Below are 19,086 nucleotides of genomic sequence, written 5' to 3' on the forward strand. Positions count from 1 at the left end.
TTTCTCCTGCTTTTGGCAGTTTTCAGAGCTGGAGCCAAGGTGGTTTTGCTCTCCCATATTCACAGAGGAGCTGCCCCTTCTCACTCCTTGTCTGCACAGCCCCGAGCATGGTGGCTCCTTCTGCTCTGAATGCAGCACAGGCACTCAACCCACAGAGGCAAGACAGCCTGAAATAGCCTCATTAGGGAGGAATGTACTGATGTTGGTCCAGATGTTTTAGCCCTCTGCAGCTTGCAGTCACGGATGGCATTGGAGCATCACAGGGTGACGCAGAGAGGTGGCAGCAGCAGGGAAATGGGTGGGTGTTTTTCAGAGGGGAGAACAAACTGCATCCTTTGGAGGAGCCAGGCTGGACACAAGGCAGAGGATGCTAGAACATGGTTTGGCATCGTGATGGGACATGCAGGCATGGACTGAAACAGGGGCTTGAGCACAGTGTGAGGCTGGGGACCCAGTTTCAGCCACTGGCCCATCTTCTCCCACCCCCAGAGTGCTCTGAACTCCCACTTGCTGCCTAATGCGTGTGATGGGACCACTTACGCAAGCGCTGAGCAGCCAAGCCAGAGCCTGTGCTGCAGGGAACAGGCTCTGCTTGCCAGGAGGAGGGAGCCAAGCACGCTCCTCTCCCTTTTCTCTCCCAAGATTCAGTTTCAGTGGCTGGATGCCGAATCCCCTCGTCTCTACAGCAAAGCAGGACTAGTTTGGAGCTGGTGTGTCGAGAGGTGATGGGGAGGTTGGTGCTGGTGCTCAGGACTCCCAGGAGCGTGCAGGTCCTTGGAAGTGTTGGGGGAAGTTTATTTCAACAGATCAGACAGAGGAACGAGTGCAGCCTCCCCAGGCACCTCCATCCTCCAGCATTCTGGAAGATCTCACCCTCCATTTAGCAAAAAGTCACTCAGTTCCTTTCAGGTGCTAAACCCCTCCAGCCCAGGGGCCAGAATCACTGCCCACAGCAGGAGCCAATCGCAAAGGTGTCACTTCCCTGGCCACAGCCTCACTGCGGGAATCAGAGATGATGTTCCCTCGACTTTATTCCCCAAATCCTGCCCCACGGATCCCTGAGCAGGGTCTCACAGAGCCCCCACAGCCTCGCACCTCGGGGATGGGGCCACCCCCCCACGGCCACGCACATCTGCTCCGGGAAGCGGAGCGGGGCAGAGCCGCCGCCTCCCCGCTCCTTCCATGGGCTGGGTGAGCAGCGGGGGCTCCCCACGGCGGGGACTCCTCGCTGGGTGTCGTGGTGGGGAAGAAGAGGGAGCAGCCACAGCGGGGGTGTCCTCTGTGCGTGTGTGCAGGCGATGGCCGACGGGGCGGTCGCTGCCTCCCAGCAGAGTCCCCAGCTCGACGGGCCGGGCGCTGCCGCTGTTATAGGAGGAGCCCCGGGCGCGGCGCTGGGCCCGCCCCGTCCCGCAGACGCAAGCGGGGCGGTGGCCCCGGTTAAAGGGGAAACTTGACAGCGCCGCCGCCCGCTCCGCTCCGCTCCGCTACCCAGCGCCGCTCGGCTCCGCCGCGACGTGAGTACGGGCCCCGCTGCGCCGCTTAGCAGGGCTGGGGGTACCCGGAGAGATCCTCCGGGGTGCGCAGGGGAGAGGAATGAGGGCAGCCCCCTTCCCTCCTATCCGACGGTGTAGAGGGGAGACGGGCTGGGACGCCCCCCCCGTTCCCTCGGGGAGAGGGTCTAAGATGCGTTTTGCTGGGAGTATTGAAGGAAGATGGGCCAAGGAGAAGGGGGGGCTCGGTAGCCCCGTCGGGTGAAACGGGGCGAGGTGGATGTGTCCCCGCCATTACCCCGCTCCTTGGGATTCGCCGGGGCCGATGAGCCGGGGAAAGCCTCCCCTGGGGAGAGGGTCGGGCAGAATCACCCCCGGTGGTCTCCTGGGTCTGTCGGCAAAGGAACCTCGCTCCAGGCAGACCCCTCCCATTAGGGGTGCCGAGGAGCACACCCCCTTGGGGACAGGGATAGGAGCCCCCTAGGGGGGACATCCCCCTCCTGGGGGTCCCCAAGGGAGACGGGCCGGGGAAGCCCCGTTTCGGTGATAGGGCTTGGGGTACCCCTCAGGGGTATCCGGCAGTGGGCAAAGGGAGCTGGGCACTGCCCAGGCATCCCCCGGAGCCAGGCCGGCTCCTGCAGCGCCCCGGGGCCGGGCTGGGTACAGACACACGCATTCAGCATCATCCCTGTGGCCCCTCCAGTTCTGTCCCCTGACACCGCCAAGATGCTGCTTCTGCTGCTGGGGATCATCGTGCTCCACGTCACCGTGCTGGTGCTCCTCTTCGTCTCCACCATCGTTAGTGTAAGTACGGACTTTCCTTTGGCACCAGGGTACCGGCAAGGCAGGGAGTGGCTGGTGGGGGCATGGCATGGCCAGAAAGTGTTATTGGCATCTGTGGGTTGTTTTACAGCTGGCTTTTAGCAGGAAATCTTTACTAGCCCATTGCTGGTCTGACAGGGAGGTTTTGGAGTATTTGTGCTGTCGGATGTGTGCCGCAGTGGGTGCTCAGAGCACCTATGTTAGTACTGAGGGGAGTGCTCTTGAAGCCCATCTCATCACCCCTGCTCAGGAGCAGCTTTGGAGCACCCAAAATGCGTTTCATGGGGGTGATGCTCTTCTTCCCTTACATACAGGCACTCCACCTGCTAATGGGCTTCAGCCACAGCTCCAGTGCAGCCAGTCTGAGCAAAACCCTTTGAAATAGGGTGGTTTTGGCTCTGGCTTCTCAGCACCAGTGGATTTGCCCCCAGCTCTGCTCCTCTGGGGCTGTGAATTAGACACAGCCTCTGTTTCCTAGCGCAGATGGGCTCCTGCTGGTGATGTTTCAAGGCTTAAGCTTCGCATGAGTAGAAGATTGAGGGCTGGATGCTGCACAGGGAGCTCCCGGCACTGTTCTGGGTCTAGAGCCCAGTTACCACGTCATCTAGTTAGGAAGGGGGTTGACTTGGTTTTAAGGCGGCAGTTTTGTGGAGCTGGTGAGTTCCAGACTTGCTTCACGGGGTCCGGTTTTCCCTGTATTTTCCCTTTTTCCCTTTGGGGTGGTGCTAACAGCAGCAGGAGCCGTTACAAGAATCTTCCAAGCTGTTGGAAATCACGTGGAAGCGTTCAAATAACCCGGCCAGGCTCCGGGCGAGGACGGCAGAGGGGAGGGAAGTGAGTGTTCCCCCTGGGATTTGGTCCATGTTTAAAGAGAATAAAGAGCTTCTGTTTTAGCACCGTTGAGGCGAAGGCAGCTAAAAGCAAATATCAGGATGTACTTTCCAACCCCCTTCCTAAAGAAGAGCATGTGTCTGGGAGTGCCTGGCCGGGCACACACGTGCTGGTGTTGAAGCCTTTGGGCTGTTTCCTGCCTGGGTGATGCTCACAGGGCTGTATCTCTCTTGCAGCAATGGCTGGTGAATGGCGGGCACACAGCGGACCTCTGGCAGAACTGCACCTCTGATACCATCTTCCACTGCCTGGCGTCGTCCACGAACGGTGAGTGCTCCCTGGACATCAGGGATGTTGCTGCCTGTTGCGTTACTCTCCTTGCGTTATGGAATCAAGGGGGATTTGCCTGTGCAGGTCTGCTGTGGGTGCCTCTCGCTTTTCCCTGCACCCTCCTGAAGTTGTTCCATCCCACCTTTTCCCTTGCCTTCTCTGCGCTGTTCCCAGATGAAGAGGCAGAGCTCCACCATGGTCCTGGTGTCCTGGTAGGGGGACACATGGTGGCTCCCCCCAGCCTTATCAGTCTCTGAAGTTGCAATGGGGCTTGGTGTGGGTACCAGACCCGCTGTCCATCACTCTGTCCTGCTGCCCTAAAGCTGTGGGGCAGCCCCTGGCAGGGTGGAGGTGACTCAAGCCCTTTTGAGTAGTCTCCCATTATTAGCCCATATTGATTGCAGTTGGATGTACAAGGTGACCATCACCCTGCTGGGAGCAGAGGGGCCATTTTCGGCATGCTTCCCTCTTGCTCTGGTAGTGAGGATGTTTTAAAGATGCACATGGTCCCTCAAGGACAGCCTGTTTCTGGAGGACACCCTGCCATGCTTTTGGCTGCTGTGACCTCCTGAGTTCTTGGGCACAATCCTCACCCTGTGGGTTGCTGTTGCATACCAAGTGTTGGATGTGCTGAGTGCTCAAGCCCTTCATCCCACTGCTGAAAGAGCCCTGTGGCACCTGCACATCTGGAGTGGCTGAACTCCAGCTCTGGACCAAGCTGGGTGAAGGCTGATGTGTCATCACCCATCAGGCTGTTTGCTGAGGTCAGCAGGGGAGGGGTGCTTCCTAAGACACTGACACAGAGCTTCCAGGGCACCCAGTGGCACCAGTAACAAGAACTCTGTGCTCAGGGAGTAAGGCAAACCCGTGCCTCAGTTTCCCCAGAGGACAGGGCTATTGCCAGTGGTGCTGTGTCCATTTGTTTTCAGTTAGCCTGGGTTTGGCTTTCCTATGGATCAGATTCTCCCAGTGTAACCCCAGTGAAACCCGCTGTGAATCACACGCCTGTCACTGGGAGCACAGTCACACTGTGCTGGAAACATGGTCCTGGCGCAGGAGCAAACCCATGCCACGTGGTCTTGGCAAGGAGGGAATGGTCACACTGAGAGCACTAAATGCTGACAAAGGGTCTAGAAGCAATGGGAGACTATTGGAGGCTTCTGGAGTCTTATGTCCCCCTCATCCCCAGTCTGTTGAGAGCGGAACACCCCACTGAGGGAGGTGGATGCTGGTGCTCACTTTCCCTCTTCCCTGGGCTGTGTTTCCCTGCTTGGACTCAGGCTTTGGTTTTCAGTGGGAGCAAAGCTTTCACCGCGGGTCTCTGCTGACGCCTGGTGGTGTCCAGGCTGGCCAGGAGCTGGATCCCATCCCAGCCGAGGAGCCTTCTGGAGCCGTGTCCTTCATCAGCAGTTGCTGGCTATCTGCAGCGTAGGCAGGCTGCTTCACAGCCGTTCATGCGTGCACCAAGCCCGCTGAGCTTGCGCTTTGCAATAAAAGGCAGTGATTGCACCCCAGAGGGCTCTAAAGCCTCCCCAGATCTTTGGCTTTTCAAAGCTGCCCTGCTGTTTCTGGGTGTTTACAGGATGCTGTGTCCAGGAGCTGTCAGCGTCAACACGTGGTTGGATGGGTTCCTCCATGTCTGACTGTCCTGCTGGGTGTTGTGAGTCTGTATTCCTGTGTTTCCAGAAGCTCCTCAAAGAGGGGCTTCCCTCTGGATCCTTTCCAGTGGTGATTTATTTATCATTAAGGGGACTGTAGTCAAGATGACCCTGCCTAATGCAGTCAAGCAGCTCAGTTTGCTTGATAAGGTGCTGCAGTGACATGTTGTGCTCAAGTCTTAAAGAGCTCTCTGACAGCTCTGATTTCTGTGAAGGCTCTGTTCTAGCATCAGAAGGGGGTTTTGCTTGGGCAAAAGCTTGTGCTCCCTTCATCCCACAGCAGGGATGTGAAAGCAGTGCTGCTGAGAACCAGCCTCCATGTGGTGGTGTGGGGTCCAGAGCTCACTGGTGCTGTAGGAACACAAATTCAAAAGCTGTTTCATAGGCTTATGCAAGGCCTTTACAATCCATTTGTAAAAGTAGAGCAGAAACACCACCCAGCATCAGTTCCAGTGGATCCCATCACCATCCCTCCCCACTTCCCATCTCCAGCCCTCTTGCTCCCATCACCTCTGGACTTCAAAGTCCACTGCAGTTAGGCAGTATCTGAAGCAACAGCATGTACATGGGGCAAGGATGCTGTGGCAGAGCTACTTCCAAGGCTTGTCCCCTGCCTCATCCTTCTTGTGCTCTTTGCTGGGAATATGCTTACTTTCAAAAACATGAAACATCCTATAGCAAACCCCACAAACCATTCTCTTTTAAACCTCATTCAAAACACAGGCTGTGTTTTCCTACACTGGGTTGTAGAAAGCAGTAGGAATTTGTTCCTTTGTGCCAGAGCCAAGGACGGTACTTAATGGTTAAACACAGAGTGCCAAGGTCTGCTGTGGGCTAAGAGCATGAAATCCTCCTTGGGTTGTATTGGCTGAACTTGATCTTTACATAGAGGCAGTTTGTCTTCTGGTCATTGCAGTGGCAGCTGTAGTGCTGTTATTTCTTCCTCTCCTTTTGAAGAGAAGTGCTGCTTGGGGTATGTGGAATTTGGTAGGGCTGGGTCTTGTGTGTTTGGGATGCGTGAGGACTTTGAGGGGTTTGTGGTGCTGTGATGCTCCCCTTGGTCCCAGCAGCGAGAGGATGGATGGGTTTGTGGTGCTGTGATATGGTCCGCTTGGTTGCAGCACAGTGAGGATGGATGAGCTTCCTCTCAGTCTACTGCCACAGAGAGACCCTTTTGTTGAGGTGACCGTCATGAGGATGCCCAATGAGAAGCTGAACTGGCTAAACCCATATTCCAGTGTTAAGACACAAGATTTGCTCGTATTGAACACTGGGGCAGGTTTGGGATTGTGCTCCTGACCTTGCAGATTATCCCATGGGAATGGAATAAGCAGCAAAACAGCCCAAGGGTTGACTGCAGGAATGCCAGACCACGGCTTCCCGGGACATTAGCTGACCTTGGGTACAGAGTGGAGCCGTTCTTGGTATCGGCTGAGCTCCCACCTCCCAAATTCCTCTTGGCAGGGCTTGATCCCGCTCTGGGCTGAGCACTCAGAGGGGTGTGAGTGCAGGGAAGGAGGAGGAAACACCAGGTCGGGGGCCACTGCCCACTTCTTTGCCTTTCACAACTGCCTGCTTGTTGCTTTGATTTCTGCCTTTGCCTGTTAGATAATGCCTTTTTTTCCCCCAAGAGGCCGAGAACTATGGGAAAAATGTTGCAATCTTTGCTCCGTTTGCGCTGTCAGACATTCCTGGAAAAGACTTATCTGAAGAATCCAGCTCTGAATCCCGGGATTGTGCGTCGGCAGGGCCGTGTGCCAGCCCCCAGCTGTGGGAGCCCGCTGCGACACGGGGCACGCGGCCGGACCTGAACAGCTCGAGTGCTTTGGAGCAGATTCCACCCCGAATTTCCAGACAGTGATTTTTTGATTTTTCCTCTAAAAATGGCCTTTTCTGTCCACAAATGATTTTTTTATGCAGTCAAGAATGTTTTCCTGCTGCTTTGTACTGCTCTTCCTGTGATTTTGGTGGCGAAGCAATGGGAACCTCTGTGGAGATCCCTACATCCTTCTGTAATGTCAGGAGATGTTTTTCCTGTTGTCTTCTTACAGTTTTCGCCTGTCGCTGCCCTTTGCTTTCTCCTGACTGGCTTGTTCACAGGCAGACTGATGGGTTTGGGCTTTTTTAAAGGGAAAAGAAAGCCCTAAACCTTGAGAAATGCTCAGGCTGCCAGTCCACATGGTTACTAAATGCTGTGGCCATATGATAGACCTGGCCATCTATGTGGCCACACACATTACTGGTGTGATGGCCACAAGCAAAGCCCAGGTGGGTTGCCCAAAGCAGAGATGTGTCCTAGACTGCCTGGGGAGACAGGGATGGATCTCCCATTGATGGGGTAGGCACAAGAGGATTGCCCTGCTCTCTGCACCCTGTTTCTCCCTCTTCCAGAGCATCTTTGCTCTGGCAGGTGGGACCCTAAGCAGCGCTGCTGGTGCTTGAAATCCTTTTCTTGGGTTCTGGAGGAGGCAGGAGAGCTCTTCCTCCTTGGCATGAGGCAGCAGCATCTGTGCCCTAACCCATCATCTATTCCCTGCAGGAATTGCACTGCTTCCTCTCTGCTTTAAAATGCATAACTGAAACATCTGAACCCATTGCTTCTGCTCTGTCAGTGCCCCCAGAGTGGCTTTGCTGCCATTATTCTTTCAGACTCTTTCTTCCAGCAGTGCTGGGCCTGAATGACATAGAAAAGATTTGGAGAGATGGAGGTGGCATTTAACTTGCTGTGTTTCAGATCAGCTTCTCCCATTACTGTATTGCCTACAACATGAAAGGGATTTCCTCTGTTTAAACCCAGGTTTTTATTGTTGCTTTTTCCTCTTACAAAGGGCATCTGATAAGGAGAGGTAGGGAACTACTGCTGTGTTTCTCTCAGCTGCTCCAGAGCAATTTAGCTCCCGTTGTTCTGCATACAGGGGGTCAGGCAGCCTCCCCTGCTAGATGGGGAGCTTTGGCCCATGGAAGAGGAGTAAAAAGGGAGGAAGAAGGCAACATGTGGGCAAGCAATGACAGCAAAGCCAGAAGGATGGATGGGGGAACCCACTGCAGAGCGCAGCACTGGAAAACCCTTAAACCAACATTGATTTTGGCCTTGCTGAGATTCTTGGATGTCCCCGTGGCCACAGGCTGGGTGTACCCCTGCAACGTGCCAGGGCATCACCGCTCCCCATCCCTCCTCCTGGTGCCTGGACTTGAAGTCACTGAGAGCTGGTACCTAAGCCCTTTGGAGGACCTGAGCCTGAAATGATGTGTCTACCATCTCAGCTTGCTCTGATGCACAAGCCAAAAGGAGCCACTGCGCTGAGGGTGTTGGAGAGGAGCTGCCTTGGGCATGGTGGGGCTGATGGAAGGTGTTTTTCATGGAGCCAGCAGCTTTCTGCTGCCTTGGCAGCATCAGAAGTTGCCTCTGTGGGATGTGAGTGTCAGTGGTTGGATGGAGCATCTGAATGTGCAGCTCTGGAGAGCTATGGACCTTCTGGCCTCGGGGACTTCTTAAATGGAGCTTCAAGGAGAAGGCAAGAGGGAGGAGAGCTGGGAGGAAAAGAGGACACAAGAGGGCTGTGAGGGCTTCATCTCCTTCTGAAGGAGTTACAGAAGAGGACCAGGAAGTCTTGTGCAGGAGCTGCAGCACTGCCTTCATTCACAGCCTCCCTGCAGCCTCAGTGTTTCTCATGTGCTCATCCCCTGGCCATTACAAACACCTTGGGAGCTCTTTAAAATCTCCCTTTTCCCATGGGATTTCCAGGAATACCTCAATCCTGCAGCACTCTGTGGTCTTCTCCAGGGAGTGGACATAGAAAAAGGAAAGCAGCAACCACTGGGTGTAAAACCTGCTTTTCCTGGCTCAAGTATCCAGCAGCTTGGAATGCAGCTGGGGAAGGTTTGACTTCATGCTGGTGGGAGGTCTGGGACCAAAGCAGAAGGAAGTTGCGATGTCATGGAGCTGGATTTTCCAAAGGAGAGCTTAGCAGCCCTGCTGGATGTGGCTGATGAACTGTGATGCTGTTCTCCCCAACAGGAGGGATGTTCACTTCAAGCAATGGGAATGTGGGTGGCGGTGATGGGGTCTGTGCTGCCAGGAATAACACTGCAGGTAGCTGAGCTGGTTTGCCTTTGAATTGCTGCAGTGAGTTGCCAAGGGGCAGTGGTCTGAAGCTGAGGCCCAGGTGAATGATGTGATTGAGCTAATATTGCTGCATCTTCAGTTCACCCTTTTCCAACCCTCTTAAGGGGTGTTTGAATATCAAGGTTTAAAACTTGCAAGTTCCAGCACTTATGATGTGACCTGTCCACTTTATAGGTGAGGATGCTATGGTCAGGTTCTTGATGAGACCTTGAAGCCCAAGAGTCCCCTTTGGAACAGCCCTGCTCAAAACCCATGGCTCTTCCTGGCAGACCTGTTCTGGTACCTCTGTACCAGCAGATGTTGTGCTGTTCCTGACCCTGCTAATATTTGGCAGCATCAAAGGAGCAGGTTTTACTATGCAGATGTGATCATGAATTTCCCCTCCCTCTTGTTCTATGTATATTACATACTGCAGTTACCTGCTTAGTGGATGTTTTCTTCCAAATAAGTGGTTGCTTTTGAAGCATACACTCACATGTGGTTTGCAAAGGGAAAGCTACACATGCGGAATGTTACCATCAGCTGCAGGTCGCAGCGCAGAGGTGTTTTTGATGCACAGCACTAATTTATGGTGTCTTACAGTGAGTCTATAGTCCAGTTGCTCAAATAAGTTTCTTTTCAGTTAGTACTTCATTCATTCTCCTTGGCTTGGGCCAAAAGAAGATAGGGTCTCAATGACAGTGAATTAAACAGCAGGGAGCCAATGTCTGCTCAGCTGTATCCCTTGTCCTGGTATAAAACATCCCTGCAAGCAGGGCTGGGGCTTTGCTGGAGAGGCTTGGGTTAGCTACTGTCATCTGGGGGTGTTCAGCTGCAGTTTCTGCTCCAAGTTTCAGTTTCTGCTCTAGGTTTCTTTCTTTCATGTTAGACTTCAGGGCAATGAAGTGTGGGGCTGGGCATCCCCGGGCTGAAGGCTTTTCTCTGCTGTTACAAGCGGTGGCGTGAGCCCATTGGGGCTTGCAGAGTTTAGGGAAAATGTCAAATTTGTTTTGTAAAAGCATCTTTCTTTGTCTCTAACGGCCTGGAAGGGCTCTAAGAACACTCCCTACGGGTCCTCTCCGGAAGCAGCATGCAGGGTGTTATCTGTCCTTTCCACTCTGCTTCCTCTTCTTCTTCCTCCTGAAGAGCAAAGATATAAACATGGAGCAGAAGAGATGCAGGAGAAAAATGGAACAACCGACACACTGCCCAGGGGAAACCACAAATAACAGCCTGGGAGTAAACAGTGCTGACAGCCCCATGGTACAGCTCGCAGGGCCCACACCTCCCTGTGGGAAGGGAAGAAGCCTTTAGGCAGGACACGGTAATAACAGCAAAGGAGTTAAAAGCATGTGAGGTTGAGGATGCACCAAGCCTATCTGCAGTTATAGTTCTCAAATGAATTAAAGGCAATTAGCTAATACAGCTGAAGTCTGTATTAGAATCATAGAATAGTTAGGGTTGGAAAGCTATTGGAAAGCTAATAGGGTTGGAAAGCGTATTAGCTGCGGGCAGCTGGGTTTGGGTTTAATGGGAGTATGGCTGCTTGTGCTTGTGGGTCTCTGTGTCATGAGCTGGGGATCCTGCCCCTTGTTTTTGCATAGGAGGCCAATAGAAGTAAGCAAAGGGCTGGATGTGAGCAGAGACTCCCTGGTCTATGGGATCATCTCTTGATTACCCTGCTCGTGTGGCTGCTTGCCGAAAGCCCTCCGGTCACGGTGAGCTCTTCCCTCCCTCTCAGTGCCTGCCTTTATATTCCTCTGACACGGCTCTTTATTACAATGGGATTTTGCAGAGCCTGGATAAATCATTTGCATTCAGAACCAACGAAGAGGCACGGGGAGGCGGATGCAATTAAAAGGGCAGCTCAGCTCAGCTTTCCGTCTAGACAGGCTTCTCCTAAAATAACCGGCAGTTGGAGCATCCACCTCCGAGCAGAAAGGGCTCCTCTCCGGGCCGGATCCTGTGGCCTTTGGAATCACAAAGGACTTGGCTTCCTGGGTCCTGGACCAAACTGTAGGGCTTGGGGCTGGGCAGGCTTTGGCTCAGCCGGTGCATGGAGCTGGACATGGCTTTAGGGCTTGGGATGGGGTGAGATGAAAGCTCAGCTTCCCAGACTTGGGATGGGAGCCCTTTCTGTGCTGAAGTGTGGAAGGAGATTGTAGTTCAGCAGCTGGACATTGTGTAATTGTATTGCTACAGTCCCATCTGAGCAATGATTTATGGCCTGGTTTTTAGCCGCACTTGAGCTGCTTCATCCTCTCTGCTTGAGTGTGGCCAGTGCTCAAGTCAGCTATGGTCGAGGCAGGGGCTTTTCCTGCTTGGCTAGCAGAGATAGATGAAATACATGGGACATGTTGTGTGCCCATCAGTGTGAAAACCATGCTGGGATCTCCTGGAAGTGGCAGCAGTGATAGCCACTCCTTGCTAAGGAGTGGCAGCAACTGGTGCACATGGACGGAAACAGCAGCACTGAAACGAGTGAAGTGCAGCAGGTCTTTAGCAGGACCTGTTAATGCTGCAGGGTAGTTTGGCATGGGAGGTGGGAAAAGGAGGGGAAGGAAAAAGCTGTCTCAATGAGCAGAGGCTGCTCTGGGTGGTTTCAGTCTACTTTGGTGAGCAAATTCAGCTCCACTGCATGAATGTCCAGAGGCAAGATGCAAAGACGAGAGGTAGAATTGATGGTCCACAGCCAAACACTCCAGACGTTACTAAATTGCACAGGAAGCTCCCTGCAGGCATGGATTTGCTGGAAAGGCTCAGGCGTGGATCATCATTCCTGTCCCAGCTGGAGGCTGTACCTCACTTTCTGTTTCCAGTTCTGCTCTCACCTCCATGAGTGCAGCTTGTGAGGATGTGGTGGGAAGTGTGACCAGTTCTCTCGGAGCAGACGCTGCTTTTAGGCAGTCCCAAATGGCTTAATTCTCTTCCTCAAGCACTGAAAGTTGTTAAGCTGCAGGATACCTTTAGTTGGAAGATTTGTTGGGTTTCAGCTGTTTGCTTTAGAAAGCCAGTGGTTCTTGCAGTGTGCAGCTGGGAAATGAAGCTGGTGGGGTAAGAAAGTGGCAGGAACATGGGTCAGGATTCTCCCCTGTCTGAGCATCCAGCCCAAAGCACGATTTCCCTGCCTTTCACCGAGCGCTTTGTGCCTCAGTTTACCTGTACCGCATCCTGCCTGGTTTCTTGCTGAATTAATCCCTGTTGCATCCCTTAAAGACCTCTCCAGGAAGGCTGCAAATGCCCATTTCCATCTCAGACTTTCAAAGGCAAGGGAAAGGCAGAGGCATTTGTGAGCATGGCCCATCCCAGCGCTGCGAGGCACTGCCTCCTCGTGTCCCGCTGCAGCAGCTCATGGGATGGAGCAGCGTTTTGCTTGCTTATTTGTCTTATTTTTACGAGGGGAGTTCCACACCCACAGAGCCTGGAAATAGCTGGGCAGTGACTCACACTGGGGCTGGTTGAGCTGCTCTTTGGCAGCTGGGGAAGGCTCTCAAAGGTTTGACTCCGCAAGGGCAGAGGGTGTTTTCACTCCCTGTGTATTTGTTTAGCTCACAGCTTGGCCCGCTCCATGTCTCATGGCTTGCTGCACATGGCTTGTGTGTTTCCAGGGCAGCTGAACTGATGTGATTCTGAGGGAGAGGCTTTGTCTTGGTTGCTGCAGGCTTCAGGTCAGGGTTGGGATCTCTGCTCCTGTTTGGTTATGAGAATAGAGTGTGGCCCTGCGATTCATTTTATCCCAGCACTCTGGTCCGTGCACGCATCCTTCTAAATCCCAAGCAGCATCATGCCTGTGCTGAGGACCTCACTAACTGATGCAGCGCTGGATCATCTCCCAGATGATAAGAAACTTCATGGGACCCGGGGTGGGATGGTGGCATGGGGAATGATGCCAAGGGCTGCGGTGGGGGCTTGCCAACTGTGGTGCCCACACTGATGTTTCTGTCTGTCTCTCCCCAGAATGGCTGCAGTCTGTCCAAGCGATGATGATCCTCTCCATCATCTTCAGCGTCTTGTCCCTGTTCCTGTTCTTTTGCCAGCTCTTCACCCTCACCAAAGGCGGGCGGTTTTACGTTACTGGAGTCTTCCAAATCCTTGCTGGTAAGTGGGGGCTGATCCACGGGGCTGTCACTGGTGGGGAGACGGCTTTCAAGCAGAGAGGGTGATGGTGGAAACAAGCATGCTCTTGGGTACCAAAGCAGGAGCATCATGGAGCTGACTCCTGTGTGGCTCAGTGAAGGGAACAGGGGATGAATAACATGGGTCTGTGGAGGTCTTGCATGCCGTGGGATGGGATCTGTCTATCAGGATCTATGCATCCAAGCCCTTCTTCCCTGGCACCATGGGAAGTGCAAGAGGATTGCTGACTCAGCTGGGGAAGGTCTGGAGGGGCAGGGTGCTGGGACCCACCAGAGGCAGGGCTGTGGGGCAATCAGGGCTTGCTGGCCTGAGGGCTCTACCTCCTCTTCCCATGGGAAGGGAATGGGAAGGCTTGGGATGGGGCGCTGAGGGGCCATGGTGGCTGCTCTGCTCCTGGGATCCACCTTTGCTGGGCTGGGGGAGGTTTCCCAACTGCTGTTGGGGTGGGGAGCAGCGAGCATCCTCTTCTGGTGAAAGAGGACCTGATGATTATTTATAACTTGCTGTAAGGGGGCTGGTGCTTTCCACATCATCAGAGAGCCACTGGAGCGTGCAGGGTGAGCGGCTGGCTTTGAGCTGTCAGCCTCTATTTTTAACTCTTCAAGGACTCAGTGCTGGAAATGAGCCATAGTTACATCCTGCGTTGCAGCCCTCCAAATATAGGTGCTGTAATGCCACTGGCTCCGTTTATGTTTCCACATATGAAACCAGGGGGGAGGATTTTCAAGCATCGAGACTAGAAAAACTGTTGTGCAATGTGATTCTGGCTAAAGGATGACAGGCTGTCTAGATCAGTGACTGGAGCTTCAGATGTTAGACTAAAAGCTGCTCTAGGCCATCAGTGGGAAAACTTACGCACTGAATTTAGGCAAAGTTCCTGAGCATCCTCCAGCTGACCTGGCCTTCACAAACCTCAGAAGTTCAGAGCTAACCTTTATTGGCACAAGTGGTATGAAATCTGTTGGGAGTGCATCTGCTTGGCCATAATGCAGGGGATGAGTTCAGATCAGTTCATCTCTGGAAAGACAGATGTGTAGTAACCCATTATAGCCATGGAGACAAGGATGGGAAATGGGCATTAACAATGCAATTATGTGCTTGAGAGCTTGTCTAATAGATGTGGGAGCAGAAGGCTTTGCTCTCTTGAACTGGTGAAACCTCATTCTCAGAGGAAGAGAAAACGGGATTTAGAGAATTGTACAATGGTTTACATTGGAAGGGACCTTAAAGCTTACCCACTTCTAACCCCCTGCCATGGGCAAGGCCACCTTCCACTGGAGCAGCTTGCTCCAAGCCCCTGTGTCCAACCTGGCCTTGAGCACTGCCAGGGATGGGGCAGCCACAGCTTCTCTGGGCACCCTGTGCCAGCACCTCAGCACCCTCACAGGGAAGAGCTTCTGCCTTAGATCTAGCCTAAATCTCCCATCTTTCAGTTTAAATCATTCCCCATCATCCCATCATTACATGCCTTTGTAAAAAGTCTCTCTCCAGAGTGTGACCTGGTCCCCATGAGATTTCCTCATGGCTTGGGGGACCTGTAGGCAGAGTTCTTGGTCCTGATGGACCATACAGCCATGGGCACTGGTGGCCATCCTCACTGTTCTCCTCAGCCAGGGCTGGAGGAGGGGGCTCAGGGCAGCTGTGGTCTTTGCGACCCTAAACTTGAGGGTTGTTGGTAGGACACAGGACATGGTGCCAGCGCTGCTGGGTGATCCCACCTGGAGGTAGAGACCGTTCCAGTCAAAGGAACAGAACCTGATGTGGTCTCCTTGCAGCTTGCTATAGAAGACCATGGCTATCTAAAGCCAACAGAGGAAATTCCTGTGGCCTTCAGGCTTTGGAGGTGTTAATCCATGCCTTGCAAAGCCCTGGCACAGCGATGCCCTGGGACAGGGTCTTGCCCACTTGAGTGCTTTGTTCTTGGCTCCAGCAGAGCTGCAGAGGACCTCCCTCCTCTGGGGGTGAGTGGGCTCTTCCATCACCCCGTGATGGTACAGGCAAAGCCGAAGGTCTCTAGTTTTGGAGCCTGACCAACAGCAGTGCTGGACCTGAACCAGTGGGTGCCAGGGGCAGGACCACTGGGTGCTGCTGGGTGGCAGAGCCAGGCAGTGGTGCCCTGAGAGCTAGGGAGGAGGGTAGGAGCTGTGCTGTGACTTCAGCCGTGGCTGAGGGGATCAGGGTCATGGAAGCAAGGGCAAGAACGGATACACAAGGTCAGTCAGGTCTGTTGTGCAGCGGCAGGATGCATCCCCAGCACCTTCTCCACACTGCTTGAGTTCAGTTTGCTCTGATGGGACTTCAGCTATCACAGAGGCATCATAAAACCCCTGACGACTCCCCTCCATCCTTCTTGGATCCATCACATCCACGGGTAACTTCTTACAGCTGTGTAAGCCCACCATGGGTGAGATGTTGGTTTGGCCCTCTCCAGTTTGACCCATTTTACCCATCGCGCTCTCTACCCCCAGCATCACTTTAATCCCTTTTCTCTCATCTCTCCCACCCAAAAGCTGCTGTCCCTATGGGGTAACCATTGCCTCCATGCTGCCAAATTCCTCATGGGGACAATTGCCACTGTATTTTCCACTGTCTGTAGGTGACCAGCGTGGCCTCACGCCTGTCCCCTGTCCCACCACCATGGGCAGACAATCGCTGTGCTCTCTGTGCATGGGCTGGGGCAGTGGGAGTTGGCTCTCGTGCTCAGAGAATGGAAACTGCACCAGCGGCGCGTTAATGAAGCCTATTCCCACTCCTGCACTTTCCCAGAACAAAGGAGCAGTGTCAAGTGGAATTACAGCTCAAATATCACCGTGGTTAAATGTAGGTGGTCCCGAGGTCCGTGCAGGGGATTTGGAACTCGTCTCTGACAACAGCCCCACGACTGTATAATAGAACTGCTGGGATTGACTGAAAGAGCTTGTTTTCGGGCAGAAATAGAGGTGGCTTTGTGTTAGCTCTGGGCAGTCCCCAGTGCTGATGGGTTGATTTTGCAACAAAGCTTAAATGCTGCCTACCGGAGCTGGGCCTGGCCGGAGAGCCCTCGGGGACCTGTGCTGGTCACTGATTCATGAGGGTGGATGCCAGGATCCAGGGAAGAGGGATGAGCCACTGCCTTGTGGGCTTGTAGAGAGCAGGGTTTGCAGTTGAGCTCCTCATGCAGCCCTGGAGGAGGACGGGGGATTGCAGGGCACAGATCCTGCCTGCCCAGAGCATCCTCAGCCCCTGCTCTGTTTGCCTGGGGAAGTGGTAAAGAAACGTTTGTGCTTTATGAAACCCACGGGGGTTTGTGTCTGAGCTCTCACAGCACCTCTGGTAAGGTAGTTCAGGAGACAGTCTGCATTTTAAACAAGCTGGGTAGAGGAGCAAGGCTGGTCCACAGCAGCAGCACAGAGCTGGGAGATGCCTGGTGCTTGCTTGAGGGATGGGTTATCCCCAGTGATGCTCCAGCTTTGCCTGCTCCAGCGGCTCTGGTTTACTTGCTGAGCTTATCAGAGCAATCCCCTGCAGCCAGAGCAGAGCCCACAGCATCACCCCCCCAAAATCATACTATAGTTTTCCAGGAGACAGGATATAGAAGGGCAGTAATAAAAATGGTTCCCATGCTGGCATTGGGTACTATTCTCTCCAGCTCTGGTTTTCCAGCAAGGAGCTGTTTCTTGAATGGTGTCATTTTTATATCATAGGATCCTCTAGGTTGGAAAAGACCTTTAAGCTCATCAAGTGCAACCATTCCCCAGCACTAAGCCATCACCAAGAGCCTTGTCTACACGGTTTGTGACCACTTCCAGGGACCGTGATTCCATCATTCCCTGGGCAACCTGTTCCAATGCCCGATCACCTTCTTAGTGAAGAAGCTGTTCCTATTATCCATCCTAACCCTCCTCTGTGCTTCCCTGGCAGGGCTCTGCGTGATGAGCGGCGCTGCCATCTTCACAGTGAGGCACACGGACTGGCACCAAGCCTCGGAAAACACCTCCTACGGCTTTGCCTATATCCTGGCATGGCTCGCCTTCCCCTTGGCTCTGGCCAGCGGCATCATCTACGTCATCCTACGGAAGCGGGAGTGATGCTGCGGGAGGTGGCCTGGCGTGACAAGGGGCACTCATGATGTCCACGGAGGAGACGGAGGCGGGGGAAAAGAGACGAGAAAACGGAAAAGCAAATTAACCAACCAAGAAAAGGAATAAACCCTCCCACCACAACCAAACCCAACCGGCCCCCCAAGGAAACACTCAAAGGGTTACTTGTTAATTGAAGATGTATATAGTATCTATGGTTTAAAAAACCTATTTATAACACTTTTTACATATATGTACATAGTATTGTTTGCTTTTGTTGACCCTACGCTATGTTTTAAAGCCTAAAGCAAGTGCCTAAGGAACTATTACTCCTAACAGTGTAACAAGAGCGCAGTGATTTTTTCTTCTCTCATGCAAAATCCTCTTTGACCTGAACTCTCCTTTCCCCATCCCAGCCCCTATCGAACCATCAGAAAACCCCAGCTCTGAGTGGTTTATAGGCCAGCATAAATGGGAGCTAGGCCTGTTTACGCCAGCCAAGGGGGTTGGTCCCCACTCCTGCCACATGCTGTGATCCTGGTAACCGAAGTGCACGTCCAGATCTGACGGGAGATGCTTCCGAAAGGTTTGAAGGATTTCAGAGCTAAAGGCTTTGATTTGCCCCAAGTGCCTAAATGACTTATGTGCCTAAATTCCATTGCCTTTCCTCCACACCCGCTGGGAATTTGGGCTTTTAAATCACTTAGGTTGAATTGCAATCCAGCACGGGCTGTCCTCCTTCGCCCGGGCCAGGTTTAGGGGTGCCCCCTGTGCCAGTGGGGCTGGGGTGTGTGTGCCGAGCCAAGCACTGGGGCATTGATGCTCCCAACCGTGAAACGTGCTTTATCCTTGCCGTGGAGCTAAGCTACCGATGAGAAAGAAGCAAACCCAGTAGTATATCTATGAAATCAAATACCAGATATATGACATGGTGCTATCTATTTACCATTCCTTATACTGCTAGCCATTTAACCTTATTCACTGGAAATTCAGTTAACAATCTTGAGGTAAACGAGAAAGCTAGAAATGAGAAATAATTCTGTGTAATATAAATGAGCTATAACTGCTTTTGTACTTAGACTGGCTTTTACTATTATTTTTAATAAAGCATTTATAACCAAGGTTCCTTCTTCCCTCCCTCCCCATGGTCAAGAGGAGCAGAAACAGCTCCGGTCGGAGCCCTGTGCTGGTCTTTGCTGCCGGAGCGGGATGTCTGTCCTCTGTCTGTGTGTCAGCGACGTGTCTGGCCATGAATTGAACAGGCACCTGCACAGACCGCAGGCTGCCTCCTGAGGACTCCAGGCACCGCGTTGCTGTTGTGTTGTGTTTCATTTTGGGGTTTCTTTTTGGGGTGGTTTGTTGTTTCGTTTTTGTTTTCTTTGCTTTGCTTTTCTGATTTTATACCGACTGTGTGGACTAAGAAGCAATGAAATAAAAGAATAACTCAGTTGCTTCTGCTTTTTGGCATTTTTGAAGGTCAGAGCCACCGGTCTGCCTGCATCCAACCCAGGGAAGGTCTCCACGATGCTACATAGCTTATTTACTGGCTAATTCACGCTGCTGAGAGAGGCTCTGAGCTTGCTGTGGTGTCTGTGTGGCCCATATACCTGTGCTCTGTGTTAGGACTGCCCCAGGGTTAGTGCCAGGGCCAGGAA

The 19,086-nt window shown here is 53.1% G+C and overlaps 1 protein-coding gene across 1 annotated transcript; it reads left to right on the plus strand.

The window, feature by feature from the left end:
* Window positions 1-1,373: 1,373 nt before the first annotated feature.
* On the plus strand, window positions 1,374-18,882 carry PMP22 (peripheral myelin protein 22). Its single transcript, XM_061377148.1, has 5 exons — window positions 1,374-1,514; window positions 2,194-2,294; window positions 3,380-3,470; window positions 13,194-13,334; window positions 17,274-18,882. The coding sequence occupies exons 2-5, from the start codon at window positions 2,217-2,219 to the stop codon at window positions 17,438-17,440; spliced, it is 477 nt and encodes a 158-aa protein (XP_061233132.1). The 5' UTR covers window positions 1,374-1,514; window positions 2,194-2,216; the 3' UTR covers window positions 17,441-18,882.
* The last annotated feature ends 204 nt before the right edge of the window (window positions 18,883-19,086 follow it).

Source organism: Neopsephotus bourkii, unplaced genomic scaffold, assembly GCF_033783945.1.
Source record: "Neopsephotus bourkii isolate Nb327-2 ecotype Australia unplaced genomic scaffold, CSIRO-AGI_Nbou_v1 NB_1749, whole genome shotgun sequence".
Classification (NCBI taxonomy): Eukaryota; Metazoa; Chordata; class Aves; order Psittaciformes; family Psittacidae; genus Neopsephotus; species Neopsephotus bourkii.

Bases quoted from the DNA above. Each gene is read 5' to 3' on its own strand.
- PMP22 (XM_061377148.1), top strand. From the start codon at position 2,217: ATGCTGCTTCTGCTGCTGGGGATCATCGTGCTCCACGTCACCGTGCTG. The intron at 2,295-3,379 runs GTAAGTACGGAC...TCTCTCTTGCAG, and splicing joins TCGTCTCCACCATCGTTAGT to CAATGGCTGGTGAATGGCGG. The intron at 13,335-17,273 runs GTAAGTGGGGGC...CTTCCCTGGCAG, and splicing joins AGTCTTCCAAATCCTTGCTG to GGCTCTGCGTGATGAGCGGC.